At 37.4% G+C, this 27696-nt stretch overlaps 1 protein-coding gene across 1 annotated transcript in view; it reads left to right on the top strand.

The window, feature by feature from the left end:
* Positions 1-27696, top strand: part of CNTNAP4 (contactin associated protein family member 4) — a 256306-nt gene that overhangs the window by 160085 nt on the left and 68525 nt on the right. The window contains exons 4-8 of the mRNA XM_075740548.1: positions 5694-5841; positions 16799-17002; positions 17175-17359; positions 19379-19522; positions 22038-22299. Of these exons, the coding sequence (XP_075596663.1) occupies positions 5694-5841; positions 16799-17002; positions 17175-17359; positions 19379-19522; positions 22038-22299 (943 nt within the window). The remainder of the gene's footprint in view (positions 1-5693; positions 5842-16798; positions 17003-17174; positions 17360-19378; positions 19523-22037; positions 22300-27696) is intronic.

Raw genomic sequence — 27696 nt, forward strand, 5'->3', positions numbered from 1 at the left:
GGATATCCACTCTCTTCCTGCTTTTTATCATAATACATGAGAATCATTCACCTTGAGGTGTTCTATAATGAACAGAGACACAGTTTAGTAACTTCTTATGAAAGGAAACTATATAAGATAACTATGTACAATATGACCTTTAATTAAATGAACTCCCGTTCTACATTTCTAGCTCATTGTGTATAAAACTATTAGTAATCCAGTTGCAAAATAAATAGTGTTTTTAAACATTCTGAAGAGCACTCAATAGTCCATTTTTGCCATCTGTAATTTTAATAGCACTCAGAGATTGCTAGTAATTAAATGAGATTTGTATTCCTCTTGGTAAGTGAAATTATTTTCTATAAGAAAAAAAAAACAACCAAAAAAAAAAACCAAAAAACAACCAGTAGTGTTTTCAGTGCTAAAAGCTATAAAATTCCAATTCTGAACTCCTGATCTAAAAGTGGAATAAATTATACTTTAATAGCAAATTCTACACCACAACGAATTAAGAGATATTTAAAATATAATGTTAAAGAGTATTCCTTAAAACATTCTTAATGGACTGCAGAAACACTAAATGAAAATATAAATATAGATTAAGTACTCTTTGAAATCCCTCCTTTCAGAGGATTTTTTAAATTATTTTTGTTTATTTTTTCTTTTTCAAATGTGTTCATATGCAATTATACTTTGTGAATTGCATTGCTCAAGTTTATAATATTAAATGATGAAATCATTATACTGCAAACATTTGAAATCTTTTAAGCAAGCACACTAGAAATATCTATATAATAAAAAAAATTAACAAACAAACACAAAGCAAACAAACCCAAACTCCATTGTAACTAAGGAAGATGATAGATTGAGGGAACCACTGAATGAAAGGGCAAACATAACATATTGTGCATTACATCAATATATCTGACACTAATTAGTCAAGGTTGCAGCATGGTAGTGATTTTAAGATCCCTCCACTGTTTTGCTTGGAAATCATGTTATTACTATAGCTGGTCAGATATTTTTCTTATGACCATAGCATTGGTCAGATGATGCACACAACATGCAGATGATCATCAGAACTTGCCAGATGGAGTGTGCTCCTATGGAAACAGCAGAAGATGTTACAAGCAGTGGACATTCCAACAAAAGCTTATGATGGTTTTCTAGCCATTTTTTTTAATTTTTTTGTATATCTGGTCTATAATAATCATGTTGTCATTACTATATACCATCCTTCTTTAGAAAAGAGGTTATGATCAGTCAACTTTATGAATATGTGTGACTGCCATGTGTTTTTGTCAATTTTAGATTACTCTAGTATAGTTCAACCATATCTTCAAACAATTCAGAGCAAGACCTGATAAAAAATACAGTGAGTAACTTACGACACAGGTCTCCTCACTAAGGTGCCACTGCTAATATTTTATATCCAACAGATGTGTCAGTGTTTGCATAAATCATTGATTATAGCCGATAAAGTCCTCACAGTCTTTGGTCATTTTACCTATGCAATCATTTTCTCCTAGCCATAATTCTGATCTGGAGATTAAGTAATGGAGGCAGTTGTCTGGTACAGTGTTTTCTGGTCAGAGGGAAGGACTTTCACAATCATTTTTTCACTTTAACCGAACAGTTCACATCTGTTGACTTTCAGGACCACCTGCAAAAGACTAACAATAACTTCCCTCAGTGGTAATAGGATGAGATGGAAGAATCTGAATGTTTGGATTCTTGTGCAGTGGATATTTAATTGGCATTGTACTGTGTGCTAGTTTAACTTGAATAGACACTCCTTTTGTTACTGAGGTGTAAATAGTTAAACTATAATATGAACTTGGATATAGCTTAGAAGTTATGGGAGAAAATAATTTATTTTGAACTCATTCAGTAGTGTGAATGATACTGGAAGGTTAATATATTGCCAGCAGTCTACTGGGATTTCTATTCCCTTCCTGACAACCCTGGCAGAAATACCAGCTACAGTTTTGGTGTGTGTCATAAGCAGAAAGACTTGTGCAGGCAGTCTGGCGTGACAGTATTTCCAAAACATAACCATCATCATGCAACAATATCAAGTATTTTATAGGAACACCTCTTAGTTCACACTGATTTTGTCAACTGCTTTTACTGGTTTTGGTAGTAGAATTCATAAAACACACGATGAAGCTCAGACCCTTTTTGAGGTGCGCTAGTATCTCACTGCCAAACTTCGTCTTCAGACAAAATTATCCAGGTTGGAGTCTTGTTCCAGTTCTTGTCATTAAACATGAAAGAAGGATTTGCGTCTCAGTATACTTATTTAACATGGTTATATTTGTATTTACTATGAAGTGATATATGTAATAAATATAATATTTCTCACAATGGGTACACAGCATATGTAAAAGCATTGTGCATATTATTTAGTCCTATAGTATATTTTACAGTGTATATATAATATATAATAAAAGTTGCATTTGTAAATGAGTATCATCTGTTCTAGATGATCTAAAGTATGGCTCAGTATACACAGTGCATGTCTCCTGCATTGCTTTAACTATGGGGAACTTTCTGACTGGCTGAGGATGTTCTGGACATGATGCTGCTGTTATCACTGGTCTAAAAACACATTTGTTTTCTAGATAGAAGATGGATTGGGAAACAAAGAACTTCCTTTTTACCCTATATTGATGTAAGCTTACCTTCACAATCATTCTGAGCTTGGTGATGGCCGCCTTTAACCTTACTTACAGTCCGGAACACATGTGTGATTTCTGATGCCATAATGCACTGAATAATTCTGTCTTAAAAGCAGGGTTAAAATAGCTTGAGGTAAAGAAACTACAGGGTTAGTGTCCCTAACTGAGTAGGAGGGTTAAAACAAGTTTGAGAGGAGGCCCTTATTTCAGGCTTCAGTACAGCCCAGGGTACTTTTCCTTCATGGAATAAAATAGGCTGTGAAGAGCTTTCTACTTAGACATGTACGCTGCTGAGTGCCCCTGTTACCATTTCAGGCTAAACTGTGATATAGTGCTTCCGTATTTCAAAACCTGCTTTTTCAGAAAAATGGTATCTCTTCATGCTATTAAAAAGTAGTATAATATAGTATCTGTAAGAACATCAACTAAGATTCAGTAGGTGGTTATATTGGAGGGGTTAGCTTTACAACCCTATTAATACTTATGCAAACAGTGCTTATTATGTGCAACATTCATATTCACTGAGGGTCATACTGAGTCTTTTTAATTATCAGATGCCTTTGTAGGTTGTGAGGACTCTGCATAATCTGGAATAATGGCATGTTCCCTTTGAGTGATTTGGCACAAGAATGAAGTGATCTGAACAGTCTGAAGAAGGCAGGGGTGGGATGAAGGAAGCTCATTATATGGTTATAATTGTGTGTTTAAACGATTGCTGGATCAGACTGTGAAACAGTCATTGCGTTCTACTGTAAAGACAGGACTGTATCTGTCATGTTGAATATGCTTCTCCTCTACAAAGCCTACAAGCTACTTTCATAGGCTTATTGTATGCCTTTAGTATTTACAGTCTGGAGGAAAGGCTATCTGATTGTCTCCTCTTTCTCTTATGAAAATGATTAAAACTGAAAAAAAAGCCCTAAACTATGTATTTCAACCTTTAGAGTGTTTAAAATCAAGCAATAAAGACCCATTTAATTCTCAGCTCATTTGATACACTTTAAAATGTGTTCTTCCCAGATAAAAGCTTTGTAAAATGACAGCTAAAAATATTGATTTCTAAACTGATCACTCTGAATGAATTAAAGAGTAGTTTGAATTACTTTTAGGCTGTTACTGAAGTAAAAAACTTAATTTTAATTTAAGACCATATGGGTTAAGTATACTCTGCAGTAAAAAAATCAAGCAATATGCATTCTGTACTCAAAACTTCACAATTAATTTTCATGAAGTGACTGCCCTCCGAAAATGATTTTGGAAAAAATTTAAATCTTAATCAAACACTTAATTTGCTCACAGTAAAACTTCTAGGGCCTGGGTTCTGGTTCAGTCAACAACCTAATTGTCACTTTCATTGGCAGCTTTATTTGTTTCAGACTGCAAAAAAAGAATTTTAAGGGACAAGAGGTCTGGAGGGGTATCACCCTCCAAATACTAGCTCTTCTCCGGTGTTTGTTTTAGCATGTATCCATCTTTTCCCACTGTGACAGTGAAATTAAAAAGCATGAAGCTGAAAGTGTTGTGGACATTCAGAATCACTCTCATTGCTGGTTACTAGCTTAATAGGTGAGCTGTAATGAGACCATTCACTAGCTGGGTTTTGGTTCTTTGTTCTTTTCTTTTCTTTTCTTTTCTTTTCTTTTCTTTTCTTTTCTTTTCTTTTCTTTTCTTTTCTTTTCTTTTCTTTTCTTTTCTTTTCTTTTCTTTTCTTTTCTTTTCTTTTCTTTTCTTTTCTTTTCTTTTCTTTTCTTTTCTTTTCTTTTCTTTTCTTTTCTTTTCTTTTCTTTTCTTTTCTTTTCTTTTCTTTTCTTTTCTTTTCTTTTCTTTTCTTTTCTTTTCTTTTCTTTCCTTTCCTTTCCTTTTCTTTTTTTTCTTTTCTTGCCTATTGAATTATCTGCTGGAATGTATTAAAATTTTACTGATACAGGGGAGGGAAGGTGAAAAGATTCATGTATAGGAAGGTAAATAATGAATGCAATGTAGCTCACCTCTGCTTCAAGAACTTATAGAAAGAGAAGCTGCATACCTAAAGGTGTTGGTTTCTGTATACTTCTGCAGTTGCAACATCTGTGGGTTATACCTATAGCAACAGTACTGTCCATATATCCAGAAATGTGTAATATTTTAAATTCTGCTCATCAAAATATTTCAGAGAGCTATTTCTGTCTAATTTATCAGATATTTAGATCCAAAATGTTCAAACAAATTCTTTCTGGTTCACATATCACAAACAGGCAATAGGAAAAAAAAAATAAAACCAAACCAAAACACACAACACTTCAATATGTAATCAACAAAATCAGAAGATATTATCCAGTCTTTAGGATGCTAATGTTCATGACAACAGTTCTTTAGATTTTTTACATTCTTCTTTACATTTCCTTATGTTTCTTTATGTTTTCTTTATGTAACAAAAAGGAAAGGTAGTCTTATCAGTTAAATACCACCAAAAAAGTTAAAAAGTTGAAATTTAGATCTTCCTTTTTCAACAGCACGCTGAATTAAATCCTTTCATTATACTCTGGATTCTTTAGTTAGAAACCAGAGTCTTTCAACACCATGGTCTGTCAGTAAAAGAACTTTTTGGATTCAACATACTATGCATACAAAACACAGGTTTGCAATGAAATTTAACTAACCTTTCGGTAAGAGGAACTCACACTGCTCACTCTGTTGTCTTATGAAAAAGTATTAGCTTGTACAAAGCACTGAAATGTCAGGATGTTCTACACATTTTGTGAAAGGAATGTTTGGTTTTGAAATGTTTCATTCACTTCTTAAATTTTAAAGATGTGAGATTTTTCAATGAGTGTGGTGTCAGGACTAAGCACAGATGACTTAACATTTGATCCATAAGAATAATCAAGATTGATTCAGCAGTCGTTCCTATGGAATTCACTGACAATTACATTTTGTTCCTGTGCTTGACTGTTTGCCAGATGAGGGTATAAAATGAAAAGATCAGCAATACTTCCATATATTTCTGTATTCAGTATAGATATGGCTGATCTCTCTTTCATTTTCTTCTAGGCCTTTTCTGGAAATACGAATGCGGACAGTGTCGTATACCATAAGCTTCAGCATTCCATTAGGGCAAGATTTCTCCGGTTTGTGCCTTTGGACTGGAATCCAAACGGCAGAATTGGAATGCGCATTGAAGTGTATGGATGCACATACAGTAAGTGTTTTGCTGAATCAGCTAAATGAAACTACTATTCATCATTGTCTTTTGTTTCCTATGTTACACTTGAAAGTATAGTTATAAACTAAAATTTAATCTTGAATAAAACTAAGTCAAAATTTTTATGTCCAGATTTCAGTATTTCTGTATCATCTAACAATATGTGATTTTTTTTCTTTCTGTGTTAAAATGAATGGTGTGAACATAATCCAATAACTGATTTACTGCAAACTCTTTTTTTTGGTAGTCTTAGAAACTGCATCTTAACATGGTATACTATCTACCTGACTAGCAAAATGTAGAAAATATTTACAATTTTAAATATATGTAGTCTTGGTCTTGAGCCAATAAGCGTACGAGTAGATAGACCCACAAACCCACAATTGAAGGACACTTCAAAGTTGTTATATATTTAAGGGGTACTTTTAGAATAATTTTTGTGTCAGTATTAAAATATTAATAACTAATATAAACATTTGGAAGACAAATACATAAGTGTTATGGTTGTATTGATCTGCTGGACAATGTAAATCTTCCTGTTGTCTTCCTGTTACAGTTCTTCATCCTTGGACTTTTAAAAAAATATTCCTCTTAGCTACTTGTTTACTACTTTTTATTCTCCACTTCTTTTCTTCATGAGGTAAACAGAGTTTCTTTTAAGCAACCTCTTTAATTGCTTGTTTTAAGTATTTTCATTTGTTGGTTTTTGTAGATTTTTTTTTTTTTTTTCAATTGTATGCTTAAGTCATGCTTTACATGGCTGATCTCTTCTGAATGGTCTCCACATACCTCTTTCCTATTTCCATTCATTAGTATTTGACACATTTCTGGGATTTCTGCCTTAAATTCCCTTTGTGAATTGAGTAAAAGGCCATGAACTAAGGTTATTGAAGATCTGCTTGGTAGAATACCATGGGACAAAGCCCTGGAAGGAAGAGGGGCCCAAGACAGCTGGCTAATATTCAAGGGTCACCTCCTCCAAGCTCAGGAGCAATGCATCCCAACAAAGAGGAAGTCAAGCAAATCCACCAAGAGGCCCCCGTGGATGAACAAGGAGCTCCTGGGCAAAGTCAAACAAAAAAAGGAAGCCTGCAGAGGGTGGAAGCAAGGGCAGGTAGCCTGGGAGGAATATAGAGAAACTGTCCGAGCAGCCAGGGAGCAGGTTAGGAAAGCCAAAGCCCTGATAGAAATTAGTCTGGCCAGGGATGTCAAGGACAACAAGAAAAGCTTCTATAGGTATGTCAGTGATAAAAGGAGGACAAGGGAAAATGTGGGTCCCCTCCGGAATGAAACGGGTGACCTGGTTACCCAAGATATGGAGAAGGCTCAACAACTTCTTTGCCTCAGTCTTCACGGGCAAATGCTTGAGCCACACTGCCCAGGTCACAGAAGGCAGGGACTGGGAGAATGCAGAACTGCCCACTGTAGGAGAAGATCAGGTTCGAGAATATCTAAGGAACCTGAAGGTGCACAAGTCCATGGGACCTGATGAGATGCATCTGTGGGTGTTGAGGGAACTGGTGGATGAAGTGGCCAGGCCACTCTCTCCATCATATTTGAGAAGTCCTGGCAGTCTGGCAAAGCTCCCACTGACTGGAAGAGGGGGAACATAACCCCCATTTTTAAGAAGGGTAAAAAGGAAGACCCAGGGAAGTACAGGCCGGTCAGTCTCACCTCCGTGCCTGGCAAGATTATGGAGCAGACCCTCCTGGAGACTATGCTCAGGCACATGGGAAATAAGGAGGTGATTGGTGACAGCCAGCATGGCTTCACTAAGGGCAAATCGTGCCTGACAAACTCAGTGGCCTTCTATGATGGAGTTACAGCATTGGTGGATAAGGGAAGGGCAACTGATGTCATATACGTGGACTTATGCAAGGCATTTGACACTGTCCTGCATGACATCCTTGTGTCTAAATTGGAGAGACATGGATTTGACGGATGGACCACTCGGTGGATAAGGAATTGGCTGGATGGTCAACGGCTCACAGTCCAAGTGGAGAATGGTGACGAGTGGTGCTCCTCAGTGGTTGGTACTGGGACCAGCACTGTTCAACATCTTTGTCGGCAACGTGGACAGTGGGATCGAGTGCACCCTCAGCAAATTGCCAACGACACCAAGCTGTGTGGTGTGGTCAACATGCTGGAGGGAAGGGATGCCATCCAGAGGGACCTTGACAGGCTGGAGAGGTGGGTCCATGAGAACCACGTGAAGTTCAACAAGGCCAAGTGCAAGGTCCCGCATATGGGTCAGTGCAATCCCAAGCACAGCTACAGGCTGGCCAGAAAACGGATTGAAAGCAGCCCCGAGGAGAAGGACTTGGGGATATTGATTGATGAGAAGCTCAACATGAGCTGGCAGTGTGCACTTGCAGCCCAGAAAGCCAACCATGTCCTGGGCTGCTGCAAAAGAGGTGTGCCCAGCAGGTCGAGGGAGGTGATCCTGCCCCTCTACTCTGCTCTTGTGAGACCCCACCTGGAGTACTGCATCCAGCTCTGGGTTCCCCAGTACGGGAGAGACATGGAGCTGTTGGAGCGAGTCCAGAGGAGGGCCACGAAGCTGATCAGAGGGCTGGAGCACCTCTCCTATGAGGACAGGCTGAGAGAGTTGGGCTTGTTCAGCCTGGAGAAGAGAAGGCTCTGGGGAGATCTAATTGCAGCTTACCAGTACCTGGAGGGGCCTACAGGAAAGACGGTGAGGGACTGTTTATCAGGGAGTGTAGTGACAGGACAAGGGGTAATGGGTTTAAGCTTGAAGGAGGGTCGATTTAGATTAGATGTTAGAAAGAAATTCTTTACTGTTAGAGTGGTGAGGCACTGGAACAGGTTGCCCAGAGAGGCTGTGGATGCCCCATCCCTGGGAAGTGTTTAAGACCAGGTTGGATGAGGCTTTGGGCAGCCTGGTCTAGTGGAAGGTGTCCCTGCCCATGGCAGGGGGGTTGGAACTAGATGATCTTTAAGGTCCCTTCCAAGCCAAACCATTCTATAGAATCATTCTATGATTCTATGATTCTGTGATTTCAACCTCGCTGCAGCAGATTAGGTCACCTCAGAAATTAGGAAAACTGCCCCATCCCAAAGAACGGACAGCTCATGCCAGGAGAAGTGTGTGAGAATCTAAAAACACACCGAATTCCTCAGTGACATCTGCCTGGAGACTGGGAACATGACTCATCATTCCTAGAAAAATCTAATGATACTGCTATAACTGAGAAATGAGGCCAAGACTCAGCTTGCCCTCTACTGTTTTAAGTACCAGGACCACTAAAACTTAAAAATGGAAGCTTGAACAGATTACTTTGTCATTCCCAGCTGAAAGTTTATCTGAGTCTCCCATTTGAAATCTCATCTATGTGGTGCTTGATGAGAATGTCTTCTTTCCTGTCTCTGAACTTGACTGAAGGTCAATAAGTTGTACTTCTTCCCAGTCCTTTACATTCTGCATTTGACAATGTTTAAATCCTTGCTCAAAGTCTCGTTCTCATTTCCAAACTCTAGACCCTCTTTTGCACATGCCTAAAATCTGAATTTTAATTAGCTATATTCACTATGGTAATTTTCTCTATCACATCTTGCAAGGTAACTTAGAGCTCTATTCTGTGACATCCTTATTGCCATGCTGCCAATGGAAAATCTGCAAGTCTAAAGGACAAAAAGAGGGCAGTGTCCATGTTACTAAAAATAATAAAACATATAGAATAAGCAGTTACACATTTAAAATATTTTGTGTGTGGTCAGTAAGTACTTTTGAGGAAGATTATGTATTTTTCTGTATTTTACTTACGTGGTACAGGATCAATCCTATAGGTAGTTTATAGAAACAAATCAATTATAACTGTCTTCTAAGATGAGGCTGAATTTAAAAGGAATATTTACTTTATCCATTATTCCCTGTAATGCAATACATAAAGGAAGTGATAGTGTTAAAAATATAATTTTTTTTTAGACTAGTTAAGATTTCTTCTGTATTAATGATAGTACGAGTTCTTGAAATGTTTATTTTTTTCTATGTATAAATGCTTCTATTCCAAATGAATTGCACACTGTTTAACATCTCTTCATTTATTTTGAACATCTAAAATTACCACGTGCTTTTAGTAGTTCAACTTACTGTTGAAGACAAACCAGGTGATTATAGTCTTATAATTCTAAAATATACTTAATAATTTAAAAGATTAATTCTTTCTCTCCAGTCTTTTCCTCCATTTATCAGACACATGTATGACATGTAGTTATTGTTATAGTAATTATCCCTGGCTGTTTCTGAACTGCTATGTAGTTTTCCAGTCAGGACCAGAAAATTAAAAAAAAAAAAAAAAAAAAGGAAAAAATGGCAATGATACTTACTTTAATTTTGATTCACAATTTCCAGATTTCTCATTTCTCATTCTTCCATTCAGAGAGATCTCACTGGGTCTTATAATGTAAGAGTAAGCAACTCTCCATTTACCATTGAACAGCTAGATGGTGTTTTTACTCAAGTGCAGATGCACTAATTTCTTCCTTCAGTCTTATCTGTTGCATATTACACAAATAAAGCTGCAAGAAGATATTAAGTTGATCTCACTGTTGCATAAAGAGAAACTGCAAAATGCATGTCTGTTACATCCAAAAGAAGTCATTACTGTCTTAGTGATGTAATACTTACAGGACAACTGTTGGCATCGCTTTGAAGTTGCTGCTCTGTTGTCTTCCAGCTAAATACCTGCTCTGAATAACTTAGCCTAGTATCCTTAGAACTAATATTTCTCCTTTAATGACAGTCTTAATGAGGTTTGGCAATGTTCATGTAAGCTGTTCATAGGATAAACAAGGCTACTATGAGTTTTATTTCCTTTTATTTTACAGAGAACTCCTTTGTTACTATAAACATTTTAGGCCAAGGACTGTCATATGTTATATGTTTGTAAAGCATGCGTCCAGAACAAGTGTCTCCATTTTTTTACTCTTAGCATTTATGGAACAGAAAGGCTAAATAAGACTAGTCAGTTAGAGAGTTATATGAAATGTTAAATGACTTCCTGTGTATTCTTTATGTTTAGTTCTTCTCCTTCTTCACTCTGCTACCTCTGCCATGTTCCTCAGTTTTCTTACTCTTGTTCTTTTTTCATGTAAGAAAGAAAGAAAAATGAACTACTCGGCTTCACATGGACTGACAAAATCTGCTTATGCCATGACTACACAACAAACACTCTGTGCTGCCAAAAAAACCCCACCCCAAAATCGCTCTTAGCCTCTGCCTGATAGTCCTTCCTATTTAGTGTGTATAAAAGAGACTGATGAATCTCTACGGACATTTCCTGTGTCTTTTTCCTGAAATGTCAGATTGTGAAAAATAAGCCATGTAAAACAGAGCTCAGGTTGTGCTATCCTCTGGTACTAAAAAAGGGAAATGAGAAGTCTCTTTGGCTTAGTCTTTTCTCCCTTTAGTACAACACTAGCTTTCTCATTCCATCCTCTGAAAACCAGTAGGCTAAGAACAGGAAAAAAAATATATTTTTTTTTTTTCATATGACAGAGAGAAAGATGGGCTTAAATGTGAAAATTACAATTTTATAAAATTGTAGGAGAAAGACAACTGGAAACTAAATGCACATTGTACATTAAAATATTGTTAGATGCAGTGCGTAACAACAAGCAGTGCAGGTAGTGTGATATGCAAACCCTCTTCCAGAGTCCTCTAACACTTAAATGTGTTGAGGGTTTTTTGAGCATCCCCTTCCTGGCTGAAATGCATAAAATCAATGGAACAGTTACGTCAGTCAAAGAAAGGACTTCACATCCTCTTCATAACTGGGATAATGTGCTTTCAAGGGCTTGATGTGAATGTGATTGTAAAAAAGTTCATTTTAAATGTGGTTACTATGAGCAATTTTAACATGCCACTTCCCCACCACCACCAAAGGCTTTGTTTAAAGCAATACCTAAGTCTTGATTCACTTAACTTTTCTGAACACTCTGAACCTTTTCAGGTCCACTTTCCCCAAAATTGGAAAGGGCCAGAGAGCAAATTTCTCATTTCAATGCAATTAGTCAGGACTAAGGATATCTAAACCCAATAAAACATACCAAAGTGTTTGCATTGTTTTAATTTTTTTCTTAGAGATCATTAGCATTAATTTCAATTAATTTAAAGATCAACAAAAATCAAATGGTTTAAAAAACAAAAATCTCCCAACCTAAACTTTTGCTCAGGATCAGTAGAACTCTTGATCCTATGGTGTATGAGAAGGCTTCCAGAATTTCCAGTTTCTCAGAGGCATTTTGTCACTTCCAAAGGTATTTTCACAGTATACTAAGGATTTAGATTACATTAATTTGAGAAAGACACATTTCAAATTGTGAAAACAAAAGATGAATGTTCACAAAGCAAATAAAACTTTTTTATTTTCCCTATTTATAACAGTAGAGTAGAGAAAACCCATGGAGACTCATGTTCAAGTTCAAGGACTATTAGAATCTGAGAGTAGTTGGTAAATATGAAAGAGGAAAATGTTATGGCACCTGGGTATTTGGGCTCATTCTTTCTATCCTGATAACCCTGTAGGAGACACAAGCTTTATCTCTCACAACTCTTTCAATTTATTTCTAGTAGTAATGCACAGATGATGAAGACAAAACGTGTCAGAATGTTATAAGAATTTTGGTTAACATCTGCAGCCCTTTCACAATCTTCATTCATGCATGGTGGTGGGAGAAAGTTTGATTTTGTTTATTTTCTGAATTTGGACAGAGTAGATTTTGCTTCTTAGGAGCTAGTCTGCAGGATAGTGAAAGGGATTTTGGAGAGCAGTGCTAAATATTGTTTATGTTCTTGTCTCAGTAACTAATAAAAAGAGTATGTTCCCAACCAAAAAACTGCTGTTATCAGTACCTAGTACAAATATATCTAGTTAACTGGTTTGATAGATACATAACAATGTACAAGTTCTATTGAATTTCTTATTCATTATTTAAATTTAACATTGATTAATGTTTTTACTGTCCATATTCATTCAAAGACATAATGAAGTAAAATAGTCAACCTAAGATTCATTTTTAGGTAGCATGTCATATTTATTCACTGTACATTTGGTAAATTAATTCTTCATAAGTAAGAAGTACATTATCAAGATGTGAAGAAAATCAAGAAAGTGTATTTAAAATATAACTACATTCACTTGACAAGAGTTTGAGTCACCTGAAAATGGAATATAAATGACTGAGTTTAAGTACTATAGTTAATTTCACTTGGGTTCATTACCATGCTGAAAATGTGGAGAAATATTTTTAGTGAAATTAAATAAAGTTAGTAAATAGATAATGGGTTTCCATTGACTTGCAAGAAGCAAACCAGTCAGTTGAAAAATAACTTCATATTTTATTGAGTGTCCTTTACATCTTCATTTATTTCACAAATGTATCTTTCAAGGGTAATTACCTTTGTCTTCTTTACTTATGAACTGTGAATACTCTATGAGCTTTTTATCATTTTATCAGTTCCTTTGTGCATATGTTGTTCAATCTGTATTGATTTTGACAGATATTCTTGCATATTATTGGGATAAAATCAGTTCACCCTTCCCTTCCCTTCCCTTCCCTTCCCTTCCCTTCCCTTCCCTTCCCTTCCCTTCCCTTCCCTTCCCTTCCCTTCCCTTCCCTTCCCTTCCCTTCCCTTCCCTTCCCTTCCCTTCCCTTCCCTTCCCTTCCCTTCCCTTCCCTTCCCTTCCCTTCCCTTCCCTTCCCTTCCCTTCCCTTCCCTTCCCTTCCCTTCCCTTCCCTTCCCTTCCCTTCCCTTCCCTTCCCTTCCCTCTTCTCCCCTCCCCTCCCCTCCCCTCCCCTCCCCTCCCCTCCCCTCCCCTTCGATTTAGATTAGATGTTAGAAAGAAATTCTTTACCGTTCGAGTGGTGAGGCACTGGAAGAGCTTTCCCAGAGAGGTTGTGGATGCCCCCTCCCTGGGAGTGTTTAAGACCAGGTTTCATGGGGCTTTAGGCAACGTGGTCTAGTGGAGGGTGTCCCTGCCCATAGCAGGGGGGTTGGAACTAGATGATCTGTGAGGTCCCTTCCAACCCAAACCGTTCTGTGATTCTATGATCTTCAAAATGTCCCTTCCCACCCAAACTACTGTATCTTTCTACAATATGAAGATGTCCCTTCAGATGTGTCCCTAGCTCTCTCCATTGCAGGTGTTGGAGGTCACCCCATCTGCCTGTCTGACCTTTCTAGGGAGGTTTGCTGTTTGCTAGGGACTTGGATCCAGGACATTATGGAGAGAATGTTGAGGCTTGTCTTGTAGTGGCAAATGGGAGAAGTTCCTAAAGACTGAAAAAGAGCAAATGTCACTCCTGTCATCAACAAATGCAAGTAATATCTGGAGAATTATAAACTGGTCAGCCTCATTTCAGTCTCTGGGAAGGTGAAGGAGCAAATAATGCTAGAAACCATTTCCAGACATGTGAAGGATGAGGATATTATTGGAAATTGTCAGCATGGATTTATGAAGGGGAAATCATGCCTGATCAAACTAATAGCCTTCTATAGTGATATAACTGGCTTGGTGAGTGAAAGGGAGTGTTCGATGTTGGTTATCTTGAGTTAAGCAGGAGTTTTGATGCTGTCTCTTGTAATGTTCTCATAAAGAACTGATAAATATAGGCTATTAAGGTGGACAATGAAGTAGACTGAAAACAGACTGAACTTCCTGGCTCAAGGAGTCATGATCAGTAGCAAAAACTCAAGTTGAGTCTATTCACTTGTGGTGTACACTATGGTTTGATATTAGTTTTAATGCTGTTTAACATCTTCATTAATGACCTGGATAATGAGGTAGACTGTACATTCAGCAAGTATGAAGCTAATAAAAATTTGGTTGGCACACCAGAGGGTTTTGATGCCATTTAGAGGACCCAGACAGGCTGGAGAAATGGGCTGACAAGAATCTTATGCTTTTCAACAAATGGAAGTGCAAGGTCTTGCATCTGTGGAGGAATAATCCCAGCAAGGGTTTACCGGTACACTGAGGACTGACTTTGGCTTTGATGAAAAAGATATGAGGGTTCTGGTAGACACCAGGTTGACCATGAGCTGGCAACATTCCCTGGCAACACAGAATTCCAACAGCATCCTGGGCTGTTTTAGGAAGACTGTTGCCAGCAGGTCAAGGAAGGTTATCCTTCCTCTCTACTCAGCTGTAGTAATGAGTCATGGCTGAATTGCTGGGTCAAGTTCTGGAATCCCTACTACAAGAAAGACATGGACATAGAGGAGCAAATCCAGCAAAAGGCCACAAGTATGACTAAGGGACTGGAGCATCTGCTGTATGAGTAGAGGCTGAGAGAGCTGGGACTGGAGAGTAGAAGGCTTGGGGGTAATCTTACCCACATGTATTAATACCTGATGGAAGAGTGTGAAGAAAACAGACACAGGATGTTTTCAGTGGTGTTCAGTGACAGAACAAGAAAAAATGGGCACAAACTGAAAAACAGTTTTTTACAGTGAGGATGATTGAACACTGTCATGAGTTGCCCAGAGAGCTGTAGTCTCTATCTCTGGAAATACTTAAAACATGACTGAACGTGGACCTAAGGAACCTACTGGAGCTGACCCTACTTTGAGTGGGGAAGTTGGACAGAATGATCTCCAGAGGTGCATGGCAACCCAACCGTTCTGTGATCTGTGATGCCCATACAGGAAAACTGATGATACAAAGTCCTGTATTCCAGCTTAATTAAAGTTGTAAATTGTTGTTGTGGTTTAACCCCAGCCAGCAACTAAGCACCACACATCCACTTGCTCACTCCCCCCTGGTGGGGTGGAGGAGAGAATAAGAAGAGTCAAAGTGAGAAAACTCCTGGGTCAAGATAAAGACAGTTTAAGAGGTAAAGCAAAAGCTGTGCTAGCATAAGCAAAGTAAGCAAAGCAAAACAAGGAATTAATTCACTGCTTTCCATTGGCAGGCAGGTGTTCAGCCATCCCCAGGACAGCAGGGCTTAATCATGTGTAACGGTGACTTGGGAAGACAAATCCCATCACTCTGAATGTCCCCCTCTTCCTTCTTCTTCCCCCCAGCTTTATATACTGAGCATGACATCATATGGTATGGAATATCCCTTTGGTCAGTTGGGGTCAGCTGCCCTGGCTGTGTTCCCTCCCAACTCCTTGTGCACCCCCAGCCCACTTGCTGGTGGTGTGGTGTGAGAAGCAGAAAAGGCCTTGGCTCTGTGTAAGCACTGCTCAGCGGTAACAAAAACGTCCCTGTGTTATCAGTACTGTTTTCAGCTAATATTCAAAACAGCCCCATAGTAGCTACTATAAAGAAAATTAACTTTATTGCAGCCAAAACCAGCACATTTGTTTATGATGCCAGTAAAAAAAAAAAAAAGAAAAAAAAAAAAAATTGATGAAGGGAACCAGGCCCTACTCACAGCTGACAGTTTTTTATTTTAGAATATTTTTGTTTCTGTCCCAGGGTAATATGCCATGATATTATTTTGAACAACTGTACAGATATTCAGATTCATTTTAATAGTGGCTTAAATCTGTCTGCATGAAGGCTCTGAAAATCAGTTAAATATAATGGACATGATTTTTTTCTTCTTTATTTTGTGAATTTGAATTAATTGCAGATAAATTAATAGAAATTTTCACTCCAAGAATACAGTAAAAACAGAAATGGTCAAAGTACTTCATGGCTCCAAGGCAAGAAAGACCTTTCAGTGTGTGAGATTAGTACTAGATTGGAATAGAAGCCAGACCTCTTCTGGTCACCTTGCTTTATTATCTAGTGATAGCATCATCATTAAAACAAGTCACTCTTAACATTTAGGGAAGAACAGGAATAGCAGAAATGATCTACATTTTAGTGGGCATGGGTGAATTTAGGGATGTTAGTGGTGAGACTTCATATCATATTGAAGTAACATGCAACTGTTTATTTTAGACATTATACATTATCTTTCATTTCTTTACTTCTAGGGTCCGAAGTGGTTGGCTTTGATGGGAAAAGTTGTCTAATTTACACATTTAATCAAAAAAACATGAATGCACTGAAAGATGTCATTTCTCTGAAGTTTAAGACAATGCAAAGTGATGGAATTCTCCTCCACAGAGAAGGACAAAATGGAGACCACATCACCCTGGAATTAATTAAAGGGAAGCTGTCCCTACTCATTAATTTAGGTAACAGCTACAGTCTCATAAAGTCTAATATAGTTAATAGGTATTATTTGACTAAAACTTACTTTAATTTGTAAGTGGATTTTAATGTATGGAGTATGATAAACTAGCAGTATATATTTGAATAATTACATTTTTATATGGAATTAATAGTTTTTATTTTTCTTCTTTCAAGGTGATACTAAAACTCATCCTTCTAATGCCCAAATTAATATTATGCTGGGCAGCCTTTTGGATGATCAACACTGGCATTCTGTTCTCATTGAGCATTTTAACAATCAAGTAAACTTTACAGTGGATAAACACACTCATCATTTTCATGCAAAAGGAGAATTCAATTATTTGGACCTTGATTATGAGGTGTGAAAATTACCTTTCCTTTATTACATTTATTAACTTTGTTATGTAAACGCAGTGAAACAAGCAGAGGAGATAGAACTTAAGGAAATTTGCAGTGCTTAAGACTTTAGGAACTCTTTCTCCTAAAGGAATGTATCAAAGAAAAAGAGATGTCCTTAGATTACTAATGGTCCACTAGCCTTGCAACTATAAATTTTCAAAAGACCATCTTTTCATCTCAGAATTCATTATTTTAATTTCTTTGTTTCACTAGTGCTGCAAATGTGGTAAAAAGTACGTAAACATAAGGAATGAACCCCAACTCAAAGTTGTTATTTTGTGGCTTGATGAAAATTACAATAAATCAGCATAAAAACATTTTAGAAATGTTTAGATTAAGACAAGTTCCTGTTGAATCTGGCAAATGTACTGTGAAAAAACCTTGCTTACGCAAATGGTAGATTCATGAAAAGGAGTAGAAGTAATTTGCTGTGACAGTTTCCCACCTATTGTTACAAATACAACTATTTCACAGTTGTAATGTGATGACTGGCTGCTTTATGTCTGTCCCTGTCCTGTTTATTGGACAAGACAATGACTGATAGAGCAGAGTGTCTGGAACCCGCAGATCTAAATTACTTTATTCTACTCATTCAAGTTTTTAAGCTGTTTAGAGTAAGATTTCATGCTGTTCCGTGTCTGCATTATACCATTTCAAAAATATTATTCACATGATCAAAGTCATGATTTTGCTTAAAATTTCTGAACCTAAGCCACAAGGTTTGGAGGATCATACAAAGTGTAAAAAACCAACCAACCAAAAAAACAGAAAAACAAAACAAACAAAAAACCCCCCCACCAAAACACAACCCCCTAAAAAATCTTAGTTTTAACTGGTTGGCAAATACATTTATTTTACTAAATCATCAGTAAAGTGAATTAATTTTCCCTTTCTTCCACATACTGTTGTTTGAAGTACGTGTTGTCAATACAAGGTAGAAAGGAAAGCAAAGTGGGAAAAAGCCTAAAAACTTCCAAAAAATTATGAACCACTGTATTTAGCATTGCATTTCTGACTATAAAAATTTCTCTATTTAATAACTTGATGAAACATTTTATATATAGTTTTGGGGTTTTTTTCATAAAATTATTTTAAATGTGAAGTGAGATTTCAAAATTAAAAGATAAATAGTTTATACTGACCTTTTCTACAATATCAACCATAATAGCTTTGCAACGGGTGAGTTCAAAAGTTCACTTAAACTGGCATCCTGTTTCTGATGGTGCCCAAGAGTGGAAACATAGACCAGAGTATAACTCAGGTCACCCTTGTGGCAATGCTTTTCTAAAATAATCTACTGCTTTCTAACAGGGTCTGCCTCAGGGACTTATTAAGACAGAGTGATATTCTTGAATTTAATAGCTCTCAATGGATTTTTATTTTTATTAAATCTTCCAATCTCTTTCTGAACCCAAGTAAACCTACAACATCACATCAAGGAACTGCACAGCCTAAGCATTTTTGAGGGGGAAAAAGTATCTCCTTTCATTTGTTTTGAATCTGGCCTAGAATAATTTAATTTGATGCACTCTTGTTCTCTGTTATGGTAGTTATGACTTGCACACAGTGGAGAAGTCAGGCTCAAATTTCCTGAAGAAGTTGTTAGCAAATTTTCTTCTCCCTTTTCACACTATCCAGCATGGTCTGCATGGACTGGGCCTTGTCCTTCTTCTCCTTGGTTTTGCAGCTGTAATGGACCCTGGAAGCTATTAAGACTCTATACTAAGCAACTGTTAGGAGGCATCCTCAGAATTCAAAAAAGCCAAGATTTCAGAATATTGTGATGCATACATAGGACTTGATATAGCCTGATTTTTGTTAGCTTGTTCTTTTTATACATAGATGCGATACAAGCAAATAGCCAAGAAGTAGCAGATTCATTACTGGCCAGTCTTTGACTTCTCCTCTTACACTATTCGCAACTTCTTTCCTTAGAAAAGTACTTAATAGTATCATTGATTTCTCTTCTCTTTTCTAAGCTCAGCTTTGGAGGGATCCCAGTGCCTGGAAAATCAGGGACGTTGTCACGCAGGAACTTTCATGGGTGTTTTGAAAATATTTATTATAATGGAGTGAACATTATTGACCTGGCCAGGCGGCATAAATCTCAGATCTACTTTGTGGTAAGAGATTCATAGTTAAGTAAGAAAAAATAAGTAAAACAGAGAAATGAAAAAGACCACAGCCACTTTCATATGTGTTAACACACAGTTCTTGTAAAATTTATGGTGTTTAATGAAAGAAAAATCAAGGAATCACCTACTTGGGCTATTTTATATTTGCTGCTGTACAGACTCATCCATTAGACAATGCAGGATACATTATACTCTTCATCTCATTAGCTGATATTTAGATGTGCGTGATATCTCACTGTTGTGTGATATCTCACTGTTGTGTGGTGTCTCACTGTTGTGCACATACAAAAGCCAGTGTGTAAAATAAGATGTATCTGAAGTCATCAAAGCCCTGCCTTTGACATCTGTACCTGACTAGTAAGAACACCAGCAGTACATTTTAAAACCTTTCTGTTGCTGAGGACACTAATCAACTGTTTTCTCTAGACCATTATAATTTTGATAGATAAGTTCTGTTTGTCAGTTTATACTGCCATTTGTTTGAAGAGCTGTAGTTTAGGTTGATGGGTTTAATGCATTTATTGTGACATGGCCAAAGTTGTATTAGCCAAATTCCTACCATTTAGGAAAACGGTTCCAATAATGAACCAACTTTATTCTGTGTTACAGAAGATTTTCTATAAATTTTGCTAAGTCCGTTGTGATTTTTTTCCAATAGTATAACAGCCATCTCCATTTGCAGTATTTATTTATGTAGCAGCAGAAAATGTGGAGATATGATGGAAACAATCAGTACAAAATAATTAACAGCTTATGAAATGCTTTCAAGCTGCAAATATTTTGATTTCAATTCAGAATCTGAACAATAGATTTGGTTCTGACAGGCGTCATGACAGGCACCTCTTCTCATGTGAAGCTCATCTGAACTATTCCCTAATTAACTAAACTGATACCTCCGTGTAATATGCTGTCCATGATGCTGATGGGTGTCGAGGAGAGGGCAATTATAGGAGGCTGTTTGTGGATTAGTAAAAGGAGAACTATGAAATTATTGTCATAGGGAATTTCATCATCTTCATCTCAAATAATTTAAGCTGTTGTGCTACTTTCAAAACTACTTAGGAGATGTTTTATAATGTAGATGTGCCAGAAAGTATCTGTGTTATCATAGAATCCTTGTTAAATAGCCACTTTGATGGTTTGATACAGTATCAGGCAGCTGTCCAGATAATGTGGAGGGGAAATCTGCAGATGGTAAGCTTTTAGCATGTAACAAGGTTTATTACTCTGACGACTGCCTTTTCACTATGGGTCAGTTCAGTTAACTATTCATTTCTCTTCAGCTGAGTTCATAAGACTGAGCTTTTATTTATTTACATATTTTTCTTGAAGAAAATGAAAACAGAAAAACTTTAATGTCTTGTTATGCGAGGGGCTAGTGAGTATTTTTCTTAAATTGATTTTTTAGCTTTTTCCTGTAAGGTCAAATTTTTGTGCATGTTCAAAAAGTTTAAAAGCTCTTTGTGTTGAACAGAAGTTAAATGTACTTTAAATTCTAAATTCGTTAATCTTTTAGTAATCATCTGTACAGAACAAATTAGTTATAGTTCAAATGGTGCCAGCAAGTCATTAGATCAAAGTGCATATTGTATCACTATCAAGAGTCATAAAGTATTAACTAACTCTGACACCAGATGCAAAAAAATTGTTATTCCCTTTCCAGTCTTCTTATCTATGTTGCTCAGTACAACCATAAATGAAAGTTAAGCTCAGTTTGTCAAGGAACTCATCCGCAAGTTTATTTAGGTACCTAAGAACCAGTGATTTCAGAAGCAGTCAAGCACAAAATAAAGGCTAGATACCTAAATACAACTCATGATCTGGTCCATATGGACCTGCTTGAAAGCATGTTTCCTTCTGATTTGTGAAGTATGTGTTTCACATTTGTAAGTAGCAAGAGTTTATATGTGGAATTTTTGCTGACTATTTGTGCAAACAAATACTGGGGTCAGTGCACATTTCCAGTTGCATCAATTTGGAAAGGCTGTTCCTTGATCCGGCAAAATGTTTTTTTTTCTCAAATTGAACGCTTCCTTAAACAATCAGTAGCCAAGCTCAACATTTTTCTCTGCATACAAGCATTTAGACCTGTGTAAATATTTGTACCAAACTTTGCATTCAGTGGCATTTCATCTGACATTCAGAAATTTGTTTAGTCCCTAATGCTTCCTCAGGCTGAGCCAAAACAGAAACAAAGCAGGTCTAAGTCCTGAATTGCCATTAAATCACCAATGCAATTTAGGATCTTACCTCATTCACTTAAAGGTCCTTACCACTCTGCCCAGGCAGATATGTCTGTTCTGTTCAAACAACTAGGTGAACATTTCTCAAACTGGTGATGTTCTTACATATTCATACTTGATTTTTAGACTAACACATTCAAGTATTAAAAATTTTAGGTTTTATGCACAATGTTTTGAAACTCTGTAGTTTCAAACAAAAGTTCTTATGACTGTTTTTCCCCAAACGTTACTAATGCCATATTTGTTTCCTTTCTTTCTAGGGTAATGTGTCCTTCTCATGTTTAGAGCCACAGGTGGTTCCTGTTACATTTCTGAGCTCCAGTAGTTACCTGGCACTACCAGGGACATCAGGGCAAGAGGAAATATTCATCAGTTTCCAGTTTCGCACTTGGAACAAGGAGGGACTTCTATTATCTAGTAAACTACACCAGGCTTCAGGTGGTTTCCTCTTATATCTGAGTGATGGAAAAGTTAAAATCAGTCTTCATAAACCAGGAAAAGCACTGCATGACATCATTGCAGGTAACAGAAACGAAGGAAAAAATTCCAAGTTTCGTAGGCATTAAAAAATAGGTTGAAGTCATTTAAATTAGTGCCTATATTCTTGACTTAGTTTTATGACTATATGTAACTATGCTTTACTTGTGTGAATGTTAATCCTAAATGTTTCTGAATATTTTATTATCTCACAAATACGTACCTATACTTTTTTCCCCATGACTGAGTAGAAATTACTTGCAGTAATATAGGTTGCAAAGTTGAGTCCTTAAGTTTACATACATACAGTATGTGTAGCTCGTGTATAATCTGGGAAATTTGAGACATCGAAGCAACTTTTTCAGTTATGAAGTGTAAACAAGTTAATTTCTTACTCTGTCAAGCTAAGCCATTAAGATATTTTTCACCATTTTTCAGTACCTTCACAAGGCATTAAGTAACTGATTTTTCTATAAAGTTATACATTATTATAAATATTATTTTAGTCATTTTCTAGAGGTCTCAATTACAGAGCTGTCCATTAAATTTGGACAGTGGATGCCCAATATCAGGTTGCGTTCAAGAAAGCTGGGGCAAGTTCGAGTCTACTTTAAAAAAAAAAAAAAATTATAATAAGGACAAATAGAAGTGGAGAAGTTGAGAAGACTGAATAATTGAGAGCCTAAGGGTCACTTTTGTCGTTAATCACTGAATGGAGACTGGATATCTGCTTTTGGTAGCGTGCACTGCTATGCAGCCCTCAGGGTGGAGCTGAGGTTCCCAGAAAGCATACCCTCTAGTCTTCTTCTGAGCCATTTCCCTGCTGGTAAACAAATATATAGGGACAAAAGGATGAGGCAAATATAGTAAGATACAGTCATGTTAGAGTATCCAACTGGACTTCTGAGAAGCAGGTACCAGCTTTCACTTTCACTCAGTCTGGGAGCAAGGGGGCTCACTCTTTCACAAAGAGGCTCCTCAGTTTTTCCGAGTGCTCTTAGCACTTGATGTGAGAGCAGCAAGACTGCTTACTCAGCCAGGAATCCCCTTCTATCATGAAATATCAGAGCAGGATAAAGCCAACAACACCTCCATCTTCCATGACTTCTTTAAAAAAAAGGTGAGAAGCAGTAACATCACCATGTGATAATACCAATATCTTCACCTAACAGCACTTCATCAGTAATATGCTATGCTCTGACACTCCATGCATCACAGCTGCCTCAGAGTTTCTCATCCTTTATGTAAACAAATTGTGTTTTGCCCCTTTCTTATAGAAGAATAAAATGGTCATTCCAGAATGACTTCTTAGACAGGAAAAACAGGACTAGAGAGATTAGGTGGGTAAATGGGATTCCAAAGAATGTATGAAGATGAGGAAATGAGGTTGGCATTGGAATGGTTTCTATATGGACAAAAATGATGACCAAACAACACTGGAAGAATATGTCTTAGAAGCAATGGGTAATTTGGCTGCAGAAAACACAATGATGATATCCAAAACATTAGTTGATCCTCGATTTGTTTGTACACAATCATATATTTCGTATTATTTCATATTTCATATTCATAAAGCAGGAATATTATCAGTGAAAAACAAGCCAAGATAGTTCCAGTAATGTAATGTGTAAACTGATGGTGAAAATAGGTGAATGACAAGTAGGAAAACTGCATTTTGCACCGGCACTTAGCAAAAAAATTAAGGATTTGAATGTATGGAGAATTTAATGTTGTATGGAGTATATTCATTAGAGTGATAGGAACCAAACCAAAGATTTGAAGATGAGGCCTCCTTTATCTCAATTCTGTGCCCCTGTTTCTTTTAGATTGGTTCCTCACTTCAGTTCCTGATACAAAATTATAATTTTTTTTTTTTTTTTAGGGGGGAAGAAAAGAAGAAAAAGTTAAACATAACTCTGAAGCTTATTGTGTTTCTACAGGTGTATAATGATCAAAAGTAAAATTTTAAACAGTTGTTTATTTTAATTTAGGAAAAGACTGTAAGCCAGTAATAACCATGGATAATGTTGAAATTTACATAAATACTTTGATCCTGTTTCTGTGGGTGATAATAGGATCAGCCCTGGTATTTGTTATAATCTAAAATAACTGCTGTACAAAGAGCACTGTTTTAATGACAAGAGATTTCCCTAGGCTCACCATTTGAAAATGTCAAATCCTTAGTAAGAATGTCAGTGATATGTAGTTAACAGTGATGAATTTGGCTTTTTAAGAGCTATTTCAATTGCAGTTAAATTAGGTGATGTATGTTAAAGAAACTATTGCCATGCAACGTCATTTTAACAGACCAGCTGAAAGTGGTGACACTTTTAACAGCTGTAGACTTGCACATAGAACAATTTATTCAATTTCAAAGTTGCAACACTACATAGCATATTAGCTGAAACAACCCAAAATAAATCTTGACACTCTATGCTGAAACAGAATTTAACATTCTCATGCTATGTTAAGCTTACTCTTCATAAAGTCTAACAGGAGGAATTGTGTTTGTCTTTGTGAAGACAGAAATTACTGCAAAAATATCTTATTCTCTTCTGACAAAGAAGTCACACTAAGAAAACCATATGGGGAACTTGTTCTTGAGTTTTTAAAGTGTTTATTGCTACACTCACTGAGGCAATTCAAGTCTGTGTTTGGAGACTGAGTAATTCAATTATGGATGGCTGGACAGGTTTGCCTCCCTACAGGCAAGGAATTATGACCTGACTTTCACACACACACATGATACTTGATAAATAAATCAGACCATATTTCTTTGTGCCCAGTCCTTAAATTAATTATAATCTGTTTTTAAAGATTTCTTCAACCATACAAAAATGAGGAGAATGCATGTTAATTCATGAGTGATTAAGTTATAGTAAACAATATCCTTCTTTAACAGCATGGTTCCTTAATATCTTTCCTTTGTAGCCTCTTTTGCAAGCTGGTTATCAAATATACACAAAGAGATAACATAGATTAAAACCAAGAAATTAACGCAAAGTTAATTTGCGTTGAATGATGAGACCAAATTGAATTACAACATGTATAAATGTTTGAGAATTTATTACTCAGTTTCTTCATATAATCCTGTCTTTCTGTGTAGCTTTGAATTTCTATGCAGCTTTTAATTAAGTGATCTTAAGAATCATTTCATTTGGTGGTTATACTTCAGACTAATCTATAAATTATTTTCTGTAAAAAGTTTGGAGTTTTTTTGTTTCTCACTCATCTCCTAATAAGCTATACACATTGCCTTTTCATATATGTGTTCCTAAGGTTAGATGTCATTGTTCTGCAAGACCCCCACAGACCTATTTTAGTACTTATATATTAAAATGGTGGAGGCACTACTAATGAGGATAAATGGATATCTTCTTTAATAGCTACCTTATTATGCACTAAAAGTTTAATTGCTATTTTTTTCCTCAATTGTTTCTGGTAAAGCATTTTTAAAACTCCTAGTAGGGCACCAGCCGACATAATTTTTAGATGGAATGGAAATGTTAGCAATCTGTTGACCTCCACCATTTTTATGTCATTCTACTCCACGGCTTCGCACAAGCAAATATGAATTTAGCCAAGGTTCTCAATTCAGGGGCTATAAGGAGCTATTCTCTCAGGAGTGTCTTGTGGCTTTATTCAGCCCCCAGCCTTAGTGAAAGGGACTTTCACTAAGGGGAAGTCTTAACTTAAACTAGATGAACATCATTTAATATCATAGAATCATAGAATGGTTTGGGTTGGAAGGGACCTTAAAGATCATCTAGTTCCAACCCCCCTGCCATGGGCAGGGACACCTTCCACTAGACCAGGTTGCCCAAAGCCCCATTCAACCTGGTCTTAAACACTTCCCAGGGATGGGGCATCCACAACCTCTCTGGGCAACCTGTTCCAGTGCCTCACCACTCTAACAGTAAAGAATTTCTTTCTAACATCTAATCTAAATCGACCCTCCTTCAGCTTAAACCCATTACCCCTTGTCCTGTCACTACACTCCCTGATAAACAGTCCCTCACCGTCTTTCCTGTAGGTGCCTTCAGGTACTGGAAGACCGCAATTAGGTCTCCCCAGAGCCTTCTCTTCTCCAGGCTGAACAAGCCCAACTCTCTCAGCCTGTCCTCATAGGAGAGGTGCTCCAGCCCTCTGATCAGCTTCGTGGCCCTCCTCTGGACTCACTCCAACAGCTCCATGTCTCTCCTGTACTGGGGCCCCCAGAGCTGGATGCAGTACTCCAGGTGGGGTCTCACAAGAGCGGAGTAGGGGGGCAGGATCACCTCCCTCGACCTGCTGGGCACACCTCTTTTGATGCAGCCCAGGACATGGTTGGCTTTCTGGGCTGCAAGTGCACACTGCCAGCTCATGTTGAGCTTCTCATCAATCAATATCCCCAAGTCCTTCTCCTCGGGGCTGCTTTCAATCCGTTTTCTGGCCAGCCTGTAGCTGTGCTTGGGATTGCACTGACCCATATGCAGGACCTTGCACTTGGCCTTGTTGAACTTCATGCGGTTCACACGGGCCCACCTCTCCAGCCTGTCAAGGTCCCTCTGGATGGCATCCCTTCCCTCCAGCGTGTTGACCACACCACACACCTTGGTGTCGTTGGCAAACTTGCTGAGGGTGCACTCGATCCCACTGTCCACGTTGCCGACAAAGATGTTGAACAGTGCTGGTCCCAGTACCAACCCCTGAGGAATGCCACTCGTCACCATTCTCCACTTGGAGAATCTCTAATCATACCAGCCTTTACGAAGAGGAGATAAAATATTAATCCCAAAATCATTTAGTAGGTCTGTATGATGAACCACAGTAAACAAACTACGAAGTGCAAAATTCATATAATCAGTTTTCCAGTAACTTCAGTCATTCATTCAATCTCCTTTATGTTAGGGCATTCTCTAACCTACATTGACAGTCAAATATTGCAATATTTGCAATATAGTTTTCTCACTAGAACAAGTTATTGAAGCAGGATGCCAATCTAAGAATTAAAAGTAATTATCTTTGCAACAATTGAAATTAAATTATGAAATTTGTTAGATTTAATATAATCAGTAATGACATAGATAGTGGGATTGAGTACATCTTCAGAAAGTTTGCTGATGACAGCAAGCTGAGTGGTGCAGTTGATTCACTAGAGGGAAGCGATGAATTCCAGAGGGACTTTGGCAGGCTTGTGGGGTGGGCCGATGTGAACCTCATCAAGTTCCACAAGACCAAGTGCAAAGTGCTGCACCTGCTGCAGAGCAATCCCCAATACAGGCTGAGGGATGAATTAATTGAGAGCAGCCCTGCAGAGAAGGGCTTGGGAATACTGGTCAATGAAAAACTGGACATAACCAGCAATGTGCACTTGCAGCCCAGATAGCCAGCTGTATCCTGGACTGCATCAAAAGAAGTGTGGCCAGCAGGTTGACGGAGGTGAATCTCCCTCTCTACTCC

Source organism: Balearica regulorum, chromosome Z, assembly GCF_011004875.1.
Source record: "Balearica regulorum gibbericeps isolate bBalReg1 chromosome Z, bBalReg1.pri, whole genome shotgun sequence".
Classification (NCBI taxonomy): domain Eukaryota; kingdom Metazoa; phylum Chordata; class Aves; order Gruiformes; family Gruidae; genus Balearica; species Balearica regulorum.